The 13,273-nt window shown below is 43.5% G+C and overlaps 1 protein-coding gene across 1 annotated transcript in view; it reads right to left on the reverse strand.

Annotated features, from left to right (window-relative positions):
• GOLPH3 (golgi phosphoprotein 3) overlaps positions 1 to 9,860 on the reverse strand; it is a 33,499-nt gene extending 23,639 nt beyond the window's left edge. The window contains exon 1 of the mRNA XM_084505379.1: positions 9,324 to 9,860. Coding sequence (XP_084361505.1) covers positions 9,324 to 9,539 — 216 coding nt within the window. The 5' untranslated portion in view covers positions 9,540 to 9,860. The remainder of the gene's footprint in view (positions 1 to 9,323) is intronic.
• Between the last annotated feature and the right edge of the window lie 3,413 nt (positions 9,861 to 13,273).

Consider the following 13,273-nt stretch of genomic DNA (forward strand, 5'->3'; position numbering starts at 1 on the left):
AAGGAACTTGTCAGGTATTTGATCAGCCTGACACTGTGTTTAAGAATAAATAACAAACAGCAACTGCTGTCGACTACCGAAAACACTAAAGCCAAATGCTACCGCACAGCTTTTTAAGCATGTACACAGACATGTCTTCGCTAAAAGGGAGACAAAAAAAAAAAAAAAAATGCAACTTTGCTGAAGAGGAGGCAATGCACCCACGCACAACTTGGAACTCTGATTGTTCCTTTAGGAATTAAAAGAAACTTAAATCCTCGCATCCTAACTTTCAGCACGATTAGTGTATGCACATGGAGAGAATTACTTCAAAGCCACCCCCTTCCATCAGGGTCCAACCTATATTCTCCATACTTCATGTAAAATGAAGTTGCAGTTTATTCCATAGCCTGCCAATTATTTCCTACAATACCAGCTATTGTCACTGAGCATAAAATCTGGCATGCATTTGAAAGAAGTGTTTATTTAGAACTGGAGCTCAGATCCTCCACATCACATACTTCACTCTAAAGAAGTCTTCAAACAGCAGTAAGCAAACATGGCAGGAAAAGAAGAGCTCACATCCTGCCCAGATACAAGTATAACGAGCAGGAGCTTACAACACGCAATTTGCACACGTTCAGTGCCTCCCTGCGGCTGGCCCTGGCTGGCAGATGAGCCCCACACAATTGCTCCCTCTCTTTCCCTTATCAGCAGGATTAGGAAGGGCAAAAGGAAAACCAAACAAAACACTTGTGTGAGAGATAAAAGCTGTTTAATAAACAAAGCAAAAGAAGAACAAAGGAAGAAAATAAAAAAGTGATGCAAAAGCCATGGCTCACCACCTCCTACAGGTAAGACTGATGTCCATCCAACCTCCAAGCAATGATTACGTACCAAAAAAAAATCCTTTTTCTGCTGATCACAATGCCATATGGTATGGAATATCCCTGTGTTCAGCTGGGGTCAGCTGTCCCGGCTGTGTCCCCTCCACACTTCTGGCACAGGCCCAGCCTCATCGCTATGGGGAGCAGAGGGGCAAACAGGTAAAGCCTTGATGCTGAGCCCAAACTGTTCAGCAACAGCTCAGACACAGGTGAGTTATCACCACTGTTTTGGTCACAAATCAAAAGTAGAGTACTGAACTGGCTGCTACAAAGAAAATTAACTCCAACCCAGCCAGACTCAGTACACTTCTATTAAATACTCTAAGAAAAGAGCAAATCCGCTAAGTCCCTCTAAGGCAATGAAGGCAGTGCTAGTACTAGCAAAGTAAAAGGAGAAGGTTTAACTGACTTTGACCAACTATCACAGAACAGTTTAGGTTGGAAGGGACCTTAAAGATTATACAACTCCTACCCCTGCCATAGGCAGGGACACCTCCCCCCAGCCCAGGCTGCCCCTAGCCCCATGCAGCCTGGCCTTGAGCACTGCCAGGGATGGGGCAGCCACAGCTCCTCTGGGCAGCCTGGGACAGGGCCTCACCACCCTCTGAGTAATTTCTTCCTGATGTCTAATATAAAATCACCATATTTTAGTTTAAAGACATCCCCCTTGTCCTATCACTCCAGTCCTGACAAAGAGTCCCCCCCCCAGCTGTCCTGTAGCCCCCTTTAGGCACTGGCAGGCTGCTGTGAGGTCTCCCTGGAGCCTTCTCTTCTCCGGGCTGAATGCCCCCAGCTCCCTCAGCCTGTCCCCACAGCAGAGGTGCTCCAGCCCTCTGAGCAGCCTCGTGGCCTCCTCTGGGCTCACTTCAACAGCTCCGTGTCCTTCTTGTAGTGAGGGGCCCAACCCTGAACACAGTACTCAAGGTGTGGCCTCACCAGAGCTGAGTACAGGGGGACGATCACCTCCCTGGTCCTGTTGGCCACACCACTCCTTATGCAAGCCAGGATGCTGTTGGCCTTCTTGGCCACCTGAGCACACTGCTGGCTCACATTCAGCTGGCAAATGACCAATATCCCCAGGTCCTTTACACCAGGCAGCTTTCCAGCCACTCTTCCCCCAGCCCATAGCACTGCATGGGGTTGTACTCCCCCAGGTGCAGGACCTGGCACTGAGCCTTGTAGAACCTCATACAGCTGGCCTCAGCCCATGGGCCCAGCCCACCCAGATCCCCCTGCAGAGTCCTCCTGCCCTCCAGCAGATCAACACTCCTGCCCAACCTGGTGTCATCTGCAAACTTACTGAGGGTGCACTTGATCTCCTTGTCCAGATCATTGATGAAGACATTGAAGAGACCTGGCCCAATTGTCTATTGACCAGGCAACATTACAACTAAAATGCCCTCCTCTGGGTTTATAAATATACTGTATCTGTCTCCAAATAAAACAGCTATTCTTTAAAAAATAATAATAATAAAAATAAAACTAAACCTTTTCCACCCTAAGTTAACACAACTTAAAACTCTTAAGTAAAGCAGAGGGCTATTTCAAACTGGGGAGCAGTGCAGTATTTCATTTTGATGGATCTTCATCGCTCTTTATTTATCAGTCATGGATGAGAATGTACATCCAGAGTAATGTTTTTGGTGTCCAAAAAAAGCGAACATAACCAATAGGGGTTCCTCTCTTTTGTCTGAACTCCCAGTTTCCTTTCAGCTTGTCCTTTCCAGAACTGCTCTTTGTTTCACTTGCCCAGGTGCAAAAAATTTGCAAGAACCAGACCATCTCACAACAGTGCCACATCACAAATTTTCACTGTGAGGTAAGAAATAACACTCAATGCACTGTTCTTGCATTAAAAGGAACACATTATTCCATTTAGCACTTAAGATGTACCCACCAGCAAACTGAAAGCCCCACACACAGTCTGCAGATGCTGCTAAAGCAGAAGGCACATTTGAATATCCTGCATGGGCAAAGCAGTTGTAATTAGCATTTAAGAGACTAGCACAGATTTAACATCTACAGGGCATTTACCTCAACCTGACCAATGCATGTAATACCTGCCTTCTCCACTACGCAGAACGTGTGCTGGAACTTAATACGAAAGGAATGCTCCACTCGTGGAACAGGCTGACAGACATGGAAGTGCCAGTGTAAAAGTCAGGCATCTACAAAAGTGAGAACTGTTAGTGCCATGTTCTGTGAAATAATCATTTTCTGGACAGAAAACCCATGGTACAATGTCTGAGTACACACTCTGTGTACCTAAGACAGCTAGCCTGTCAATTAAGGACTGTATCGAACCACACAGTGCTACCCAGTAAGACCATAAAGGGAGATGATGAAAAAGTATATAGCAATCAGGAGCTTACGTGTACTTAAAAGAAATTTAGCAACAGAAAGATATGCAAAGAAGGCCAGTAGCCGGATTTCCTAGTGTGAGAAATAAATCATACAACATCCACAAACAGCAAAGGACCTGCAAATGTTCATTGCATTTCTAATTACAAAGACCTAGCTCACAAGGCATACCATTCATCCTTTTAAAGCTCCACCACAAACAACAACAACAAAAAAAGGCTGAAATACAGTAATTTAGTTTAGGACATGGAGTTGGTGGACATAGCTTACTTATGCGTAATATGGGTTAATCATAATACCACATATCTATGTGTTCCTACTCGTCCAGGCTGATATACAGTGCAATTCAGAGGAGGAGAACAGCTGTATATTATTTTATTCACAATTTTACTGCAGAAAGATTTCAGAAATAATGTATTATGAGTATTTCTTTCTGAAAGGAAAGAAAAATTACTGAAATTTACATTTTACAAGCAGGTTAGCTGTGAAAAACAGTCAGCAGTGGCACATAGTAGGCTGACTACAACTTTTTTTCCTTTCTTTACCAAAAGTTCAGACGAGACAGCCTGAGAATGTTGTCCATGCAGAGGAAACTGACAAACACCACTACTGGAGATGATTTTCCTCTCTTCACAAACACAAGTGCAGCAGTCATATGCTCTGTGTAGAACAGTCATTCTTAATTACTCTTACTGTCTGCAACACTTTGGCTGGTCATTTTAGCCTTGCAAAGGCGGCTCACTGCATGTAGCTTTCTAAGTGCAGCAGTGCCTGAACTACTTTAGCATGAAAAACCAGCTGAATACCACTTTTTCTTTAATGGAAAACGTTAATTTTTCAGTTCCGTGATTAACCAGCCATGCTTTCTCAGGTATACTTCATACAAAATTTACAAAAAAATAGCTTTCTGTAGGAGACGAAGAAGAGTTACAGCCTTGCTTTTTAAGAGCACTTAAAAAAAAAAAATCAGAAGTGTCACTAGATAGGCGCTGACTAATTTTTGCCTGGTCTTCTTACAGCTTTATATTAAAGAAGGAGCTAACACTACACTTAAAGATATTTGTGAATAAGTCATATAGACTACAAATTAGCCATGCTAGAAGAGCAGGGATAACCACGCTGGCTGCATGAAATAAACCTGAAAAGTAAACTCCATTTTAATACATAAAGTCAACTTGTAACTATAATGCTGCTTCCAGATGAGCATGTCCTCCAAAGAGCCCCAAAGCAGCAAGATTTACTGAGAAGCCCAGTGAAGAGGCACTTCACTGCATCTTGTAGTGCTCAGAACTTGGGCACTCCTCCTCCCATGCCTCCTCTCTTCTGATGGCCTGCTATTTATATATGGTCATGAAAACAAAAAAGACCAGAGAGGTAGGCAATTACGAAAAAGAATTTTTCATAACAGACATTACACACTTTGTTGTTATTAGGCCTTGAACATTTGAGAAAAAGGACGTCTTTGTCAAGGTTTCAACATTCATACATCATTCTTCAACCGTGATGTGAATTCCCGACAGACGCCTCCTCATATTTCACTCATTCGTCCCAGAATTTTTTCAGCAAAATCTGGGAGCTAGAGCTGATACTCTGGCTACTGCTGAAGCCTTTTATTAAACAGGAAGAACAACTGAAAACAAACAAACAAAAACAAACAGAAAAAAAATAGATACCAACAAGACTTTCCAGAACTTCATCATTTGTACACAGGGAAAAAAAAAAAAAAAAAAATCACAGCATTTCTGCATCAGGATAAGAATTCCTCAAGTCCAAATTCTAAGATCATAGAAAATGCCACCCTTATCTCAGATGTTTTTAAAATTATTCTCATTTTTAAACGAGTATCTTTAAAATTAACACACAAATTTCAGTAAAAAAAATCCAGCTTCTCAGATTTGTAAGAGAATTAAAGAATAAATTTCATTTTAGCCCCAATCTGATCAACACAAAACACCAAATTTGAAGTAAGCAAAACACCTCCCTAACAATTTGCTTCCTACAATGAAAACACAATCTAGAAACGTTCTCACGAACTATCTGGACAGAAAGCTATGCTGCATGACTACTGTAACACCAACTTTTCAGCAATACCCGAACCAACATGAGTAGCACATATCCAAGAGAACTTCTGTACTGAACAAAGTGACTGAACACCACTTCACTCACGGTGTTTTGGCTTCACCAAAGAATAAATAAATCCAGAGATATTCACTGTTGCAGTAGTGCAGGACTATTATTTCAGCACACTGATGTGAGTTTTCTTTCAGCAAATAAGGAAATAGTTTAAGTATTTTTACTTACTGAGGACAATTATCTGATCTAGAGAAGTAGGTGCCATGTCTCTACAGCTAGATCAATTTGTTTCGCTGTGGCACACTGTGTACAGGAGCAGCTGTGAGCGTTGCTGCATTTGAACAGATTCCCAACTCCTACTGAGAGAAAACTCCACAAAGAAAAAAGAAATATATATATATGCACACACACACAAATGAAATGGAGAGACGGTCACAGAGCACTGCCACCTTTCAGCCTGTCAGTTTTCTATGGGAGAGTTACAAGATGTCCAGAAGAGCCATAAGGAACAAACTGGTCTGTACTCATCTCCGAGCTGTCATTTCCAAATAAGCTGACTGTCACTATTTATTACTCCATTCTTTTGGCAGCAGTGACCTCAGATGGTTCAGGAGTTCTACATAATAGCCTCCCTTTCAGTGCAGCTTTAACCCACCCTACCACAAAACTATTTTTAACTTAATACAGCAAAGTATTTTATTTCAGTGAGTATTTTTTATTCCTATAGCAACAGGCTATGGCTCTGCTCTAAATGGACAGGCACGACTCCTATTCCCAGCCTTATCTCTGAAGGGATTCCAAGTATTTCCTCGGGGATGCTCCCTCCAGAACTGCAGTAATGCATCCTGTTCCAGTGTATTACCTGCTCCTCCAAGGACACCGCGTTTGTCACGTTATGCAGGCATTTCAGCATTTACCCCTTGCAACCTATCCTGACTTTGGAATACAGAAATAGTTACATATACGAAGAAGGTACAAGCCAAGAGTAACCACTGGTGGGAAAAAAAAGAAACAGAGCAACCAGCCCTCCATAAATTACATTTTAATAAGATCAAACTTGGGGAAAAAAAAAAAGGCAATGCCCAGGAAGCATGAGTGAAGGCAGTTAATTGTGTGCAAGCATTAAAAATGGGCCGAGGCACGCTGTGTTTGTTTTAGGGCAGCTGGACATTCATATCACTCAACCAGTACTGCAGCTACAACCGGGCAACAACTCAAGAGTTCTGCTATGGCTGTTAAAGGCCCTGCTCTGTTCTGAAAGCATGATTCACATAAGGATCTAACGATCTCCTAGAAACATGCAACTCATCTATCCACCACTGCCTGAATCTTCCTGTAATACTCTCCTAAGAGTAAAGGCTCTTCCACCTACATGTACAAATTATAAATGACATTGCCTTGCATGCAAGGCGTTCCATACACAATTTATGTTGTATTGTGCCACATTCACCACTGTTTAATGTTGGAGAAAAAAAAAATTACCCCTCAAAACATCAAAGCTAAGTTAACAATGCAGTTATTAGTGACTTTTCCAAGAGAGGAAATATTTTCAGAGAAATATGCTCTTACACAAATTCAGCCTTGTGGCCAAATCGTTATTTTATTCCAGAAAGGATAAAATAATTCAGCGTTCAGTTAAATATGAATGATGTTGTCAGCTTTAGATTTACTGGTTTTCAGTTGAGTTTTAAGATCACATCCCTGCTTTTGTCTTTCCCTTATACTTTGTGTAGTTTCACAATTATACTTTACAGAGCTTGTTTTACTTTTTTCTCTGTTTTCTTGTCATGGCAAAGGCTCACAGAAATGTCATTGGGAACCATTTCTATTAGAAGTAAAAACTGTATAAAAAGCACTCCCAGTTGCATAAACTTATTTTGCTTACTTATCATTCAAAAATAGAGAAAAAAGTCATCTCTGAAAACAAACCTATAGTTTAAAATAAAAAAGACAAAGAGCTTATTATAAAAGAGAGGGACACAAGGGACAGAAAAGCAAAACAAACCCTGGTGATTCATGTCCAACAAACCTCAGAAACCGTATATGCTGTTTGTATACATAAGCCCCCTACTCTAGAGATGACATTACCATTCTTCTTGGCTGATGTTTCCACTGCAAAGTCTTAAGGGAGTCATGAATATCCACTTTAATCAGTGTAATGTCACTGTAATCAGTTCTTCTTTCCATACAAAGAAATAATACATTATCTGTAGCATGTGCCACTGCTGCTCTTCCTAAAGTCAGGTGATTTATAATTTTGATGTACACCAGTGCAAAGCTGGATATTTTTTTTTTTTTAGGCCCAATGTTAATTACTAACTTTGAAATACTAGAAACACTTACAGTGTATATTCATAGGCAGACAGAACGCTACCTAACTTGAAATCTTTACAGCCCAGTACCCACAAATTCAGCAGATTTACCACAGATTCCTGAAAAAATGGGGTTGAAAGAAAAACCCAGTCTATCACCTCTTCCTCGTAGGCAATCCTGACAGAAACCTGTATCAGCATGCCTAATGCTTCCCTGTAACTATTCAGGTGAGTTGGAAGAGAAATGTGCATAGACACATCTTCAGAGTCAACAGGTGGAAGCACACATCATCGCGAATATCTACTGACTTTATTAGGGTGCCATGGCAAGCTCCATCTGAAAAAAAACGGGATTATAAGAATATGGCCTGAAGCACGCAGTCAGAGAGAAATAAGGCATGTTATTGTAGCAGGTATGTACACAGATACACCCCCCACACATTAGAAAACAAACAGTCACTGTCAACAGTGCACTGTCAAAGAGCATACAACTTATCAGCTTCCCCCCCCCCCGTTACTCTGTGCTTGTGAACAGGCACAACTTCAAGATACTTCCACCCAAATCAATGAGCTGTCTTCATCAGTTTACTTAAAAAAATAAATAAATAAAAATAAAACAAGTCACTCCATGAAATTCATATTGTAATTCAGATCTAAAATAAACTCATATTATGCTTCACCATACACCATATCAAACTGTTTCCCCTGATAGGGCTGACTTTCTGCAATGTGCATGGTTTTTATATTGATTATCCCTTCCAAAAGATCATCAATATAAAACTGACCACCATGCCAGTAGAAATATACCTTCTGTTATTCACAGCACCATGTCAAACAATTAATCTATAAATTCAGCAAGAACACAGAATTTTACAGTTAGGCAGTTTCCTCATTTTGACCCACTTACGGTTCAAGACCCATTTTTATCACACGTATCTCCTTGAATTCTAAGGCGTTTTTCACGTGCCTTAGCCTGAAAAGTCTTTTTAGAAAGGGCTGCTGCACATCCTGAAGGAAGTATAGTATAGCTGTGTCTGACACAGGGTGGACAGGTCTCCCAGGTAAGACCCACAGGTAAATTGGAGGAGAAGTACAAACATCACAGGTCTACCCAGGCCTCCAAGACAAGCACTTGTGCTGTCCAGAGACCTTGGCCTTCACCTCCAGGTACCCAACCCCCAAACTCCCCCTTGAGCCTTCTCTGAGATGCTACAAACTTAAAAACCCTCCTGCCAGGCCCACATCCAAAGTGGGTCCCAACTCTCCCTACCTCCTCCAAACCCCTCGGCACGCAACAGCACACAAATCCTCCAGCACCATCACAATCACAGAATGGTTTGGGTTGGAAGGGACCTCAAAGATCACCTCACTCCAGCCCCCTGCCGTGGGCAGGGATGCCACCCACCAGACCAGGCTGCCCAGCGCCCCGTCCAGCCTGGCCTCGGGCATTTACAGGGATGGGGCACCCACAGCTTGCCTGGGCAGCCTGCGCCACCACCTTCACACCTGAGAGCGAAGAATTTCCTCCTGACCTCTACCCTAAACCTCCCCTCCTTTAACTTTACAACCATTCCCTCGTCCTGATCGCCCACCAGCCGCTCTCCGTCTGCCTCACAACCCCCCTCCAACCACCACAAAGCCGCAGCGGGGTCCCCCCCGGGAGCCCTCTTCTCCTTCACATCCCCAAAAACCCACCCTACACCCCCCGCACCTCGCGGTCCTTGAGGCCGAGGAGCAGCACCTCCTCCATCAGGGTGAGCCGCGTCTCCTTGGAGTCGCCCTTCTCGTCGTCCCCCGGCTCGTCCCGCCGGCCTTCGTCCTCGGGGCCGCCGCCGGCCCCCCGCTCCTTGTCGGCGGCCGCGGCGCTGCGGGAAGCCTCGGTGCGGCGCTGCACCAGGCCGGAGCTGCGCTGGGTGAGGGAAGTCATGGCGGGGAGAAGGTGAACGAGGGGCGGAGGGGACGCTCGGCGACCGCTGGGGAGGAAGAGGAGGAAGAGGAGGAGGAGGAGGAGGAAGGCGAGGGAGCCGCTCCCGCCTCGGCCCTACCCGCACCGCGGCTGCGGCCGGCCGGGCGGGCTCATGGGGAGCGGGGCTCGGCCGCGGAGGGGGGGGGAGGCGGCGGGGGCACGGGCCGGGGCCGGGGCCGGGGTCCCCCCCTTAGCGGCCGAGCTGGCGGAGGCGGCTCCTGGCGCAATATGGCGGCGCGGGCTGATGTCAGCGGAGGATGTGGCAGCGGCGGCCGGGGGGGAGGCACCGGAAAGGGCCGCGGGCGGCGGCGGTGGCGGCGGCGGGGATGGTGGCGGAGCCAGCGCTGTCCCCGCCTCCCGCACGGCTCCGCTCCGCCCTGAGGGGAGGCTGTGGGGTGTGTGGGGGGGGTTAACGGTGAGATGAGGGGCGGAGAGGGAGGGAGGCGGACACGAAGCCCTCGGGGGTGTCCCCTCAGGAGCCGTGGGTGTCCAGACAAAGGGGCAGTGTCCTGCTGACCGCCCTGGCTCGGCTTTGTGTCAGTTTCAGCCGCCCGGTTGCTGCTACAGCCCTCTGGATGTGTGTTTGTGGTATATAAACGTTATGTATAAACACAGCGACCGAGCTCAAGCTGTATTTTGATCGTAGCCGTCTGAACAAACACAATCCTTTGTCCCCAGGGCACCTTCGATTCCTCCTGTGTGCCTGCCCAACACCTCGCCGCCAGCGGTGCCACTGCTCCGGCCACAAACAGAGGCAACGCAACTTCTCTACCCATGAACTTCTCTCCTTTTTACCCAATTCAAGCACTGAAGTGGTGTGTTGCACCAAAACTTCAGACTATCAAAGCCAGATCCCACATGTATTCATTCCAAGATAATGCGTTTTGTTGCGGAATAAAGCTGCCTTTGACGCAAGGACGGCCTGCACGCCAGGGGTAGGATAGACTCCAAGTCACTTTGTAAATGACTTTAGCCTCCGTCATTTCCCAAACACGCTGATTTTAATATCATCTGCCAGCATTACTTAGTGATCATTCAGTATCACTTCTTTAAGGTCATCGATAAAACAGAACAGCAGAGGAACAAAACTGGTCACTGGAGGACCTTGTAGACCCTGCCACACTGAATCACTGATGTGTGTTTGCTAATCATTCCTCTTACGTATTTTGAGGCCCACCAATTATACACAGTCTTTCTAGTGTTTTTTTTTTTTTTTTTTTTTTTTTAAGTGTGTGTGTGTGTGTGTGGCTTTTGTTTGTTTCTTTTTAATTAAGATGTTTGCTGTACCAAGTCAGATGGCAACAGAAGCTTAAGGGTATAACATCATTATTGTTTTTATCAAATAAGCATTTGCATGAAGAAGAGATACCACAACAGCATTACAAGACCTGCTTTGTGGAAATGTATTTTCTGAGTAGTAATTACAATCAAATCCTTATTAATTTAGTCCTATATAAGCCACTCTGATATCTTGTTGAGGATTATGATCAAGATGACAGGCATGTAATTAACTTGGCTCATTCCTTGTACCTTCTGAATTAGCTTTCTTCCAGTTCTTTGGAACTCCCAAGATTTATTGAAAAGAAATCAAAAAGAAGTTCCAAAAGGATCTTCTAAAAACCTGTATGCAACTTACCCTGGCTTACTGATTACAAATTACGTAGTTCTAAGAAAAATTCAAAACAACAGAAGTACACTGTTAATGGAAAGCATTTCATCATTGTATTATGTGATAAAACATTAATATTTCCTCAGAATGCAAAGGTTCAACATTTTTTAAAAAGGGTTGTTGCTAAAAATTCATGCATTTCCCTGTAGCAATTTCATTGTTACATTCTCCTTGCACCTGTATTAATTTCTCAGTTTCTTTCTGCTGGCAAAAAATTCTCTTCATCACATTTTTTTTTTCTTTAATTAACAAAGCAATATTATCCTCTCCTTTCTTATCATTACATTGCGCTGTTTGGGCTGTTAAAATTGTTTTCATTTCCTACTATGCTACTACAGCATTTTAACTGTGTTCATTTTTTGCCCTGATTACATTTTAAGAGTTAACTGGTAGAGCGTTCATTGGCAGTTCCTAGTTATCAATGTATTTTTTGGTTTGTGTCCTTTTTTAGAGAACCCCATTATTTTCAGTTTTCTGAAAATTGCTTTTTAAAAGCAGTAGCTAACTATTCTGTTGATTTGCCTGCTTTTCTGTTTTGTGTTACAAAAGTGATCAAGTAGGATCACTTACAGGTTAATAATAATTTAATATTTTATTGACTGATTTCATGTTTGTTAGGATGAGGTGTACTTTGAAATTCCATACATTATTTGATAGTGTCACCTTTCTGATTTACACACTCAGATGTTTGCATGAATTTAATGGTGTCATTTCTGATTCCTTATCATTTATCATTGAACTCAACTAATGAACTCAGAGTCAATCAAATTAAGAATGGCTATCATTGAATTTTGAGATGACTACTTTTTTTTAATTTATTTATTTTTAACACCAGTGCAACACTGATAGACAAAACCAAAACTTGAAGGAAAAGGATATCAAAGGAGGCATTTCAACATCAGATTTCGGTGATGTTTATCCTTTGTACACTACCAAGAGCTGTTGTTTCAGAAGGGGGACCACACAGCTTGTTGGATCCTCACCTAGGAGGTCCTAATGTGCCATATCACAACCTCCTTCTCATCTGCATTTATTTTACAGTACCAGGGTATATTTTAAATATATTTCTGAGTCATATATGGCTTTATCAGGAGTTCAGAAGGCTGTAACCCCCAGCCCTGTGCTTGGCAGTGGCTGCTGCAATGTATGCTTCCTGTCATTGCGTTGCCACTGGGCATGTCACTCCCCCTGCCCCAACTCCAGTGTCCCCCAGCCTGAGAGATGAGGGGCCAGATCTGTGACATGTTCTGTTAAGAACAAATAATGCAAAAGCAGGGGCTGTAGTCCATTAAATAGTTTTTGTTTGTCTTACAGTAATTTGACCTTGTAACGCATCCCTGTTTATTCTTATGCCAGTATCTGGCAGAATTTCTATTAACAGTTGCCGATGAGTCTAAATTATCTGTACTAGAACTTCAAAAGTACCTGGGTTTTTTGAACTGCTGCCAGCCCCCTGGGAAGGAGAAATGAAAGGGAAAATAGCAAAGGCATGGATCTTAGTCTCTCGTTTTGTTTTGTGCTGGTTGCAGTTCCCATGATTTACTTCACAGTGGGAGTGGGGCTTACCTCTAATGTCAGCAGAAAAACTGATTAACAAACGGAATGCAAATGTCTTGGGATAGCAGGTAAAAAAAAGAGTAATGTTGTTTAATAAGCAGGAGGTCACCTGCTATTCACTTTCAACAAATGCATTGTAGCTTGAACATCCCGAGCATGACATAGAGCTGGTTAAAACTAGAACTAGATACTGCTGGGCAGATTTTTCTCTTGAAGGACAATCAGCTTAATAGCATGTGCTGGTTCTGAGACTGATAGCAAGAGTACAGAAGTGGTTTTCTAGAAGAAACAGCAGCCAGCTGCCAGCTCTCCTACAGCTTCACCATCCAGTGGTTTTGCCAGTTGGGCTTGTTTACATTCCTATCTGTGTCTTCCATTCCCTTGCAGTGAAAGTTTGCCACTCCCAGCTATGCCACTGCAAACTGGTGTCAGGAGCAGCTGTTGGAAAATATAATATCAAAAACAAAAC

Source organism: Aythya ferina (assembly GCF_964211825.1).
Source record: "Aythya ferina genome assembly, chromosome: Z".
Taxonomy (NCBI): Eukaryota; Metazoa; Chordata; class Aves; order Anseriformes; family Anatidae; genus Aythya; species Aythya ferina.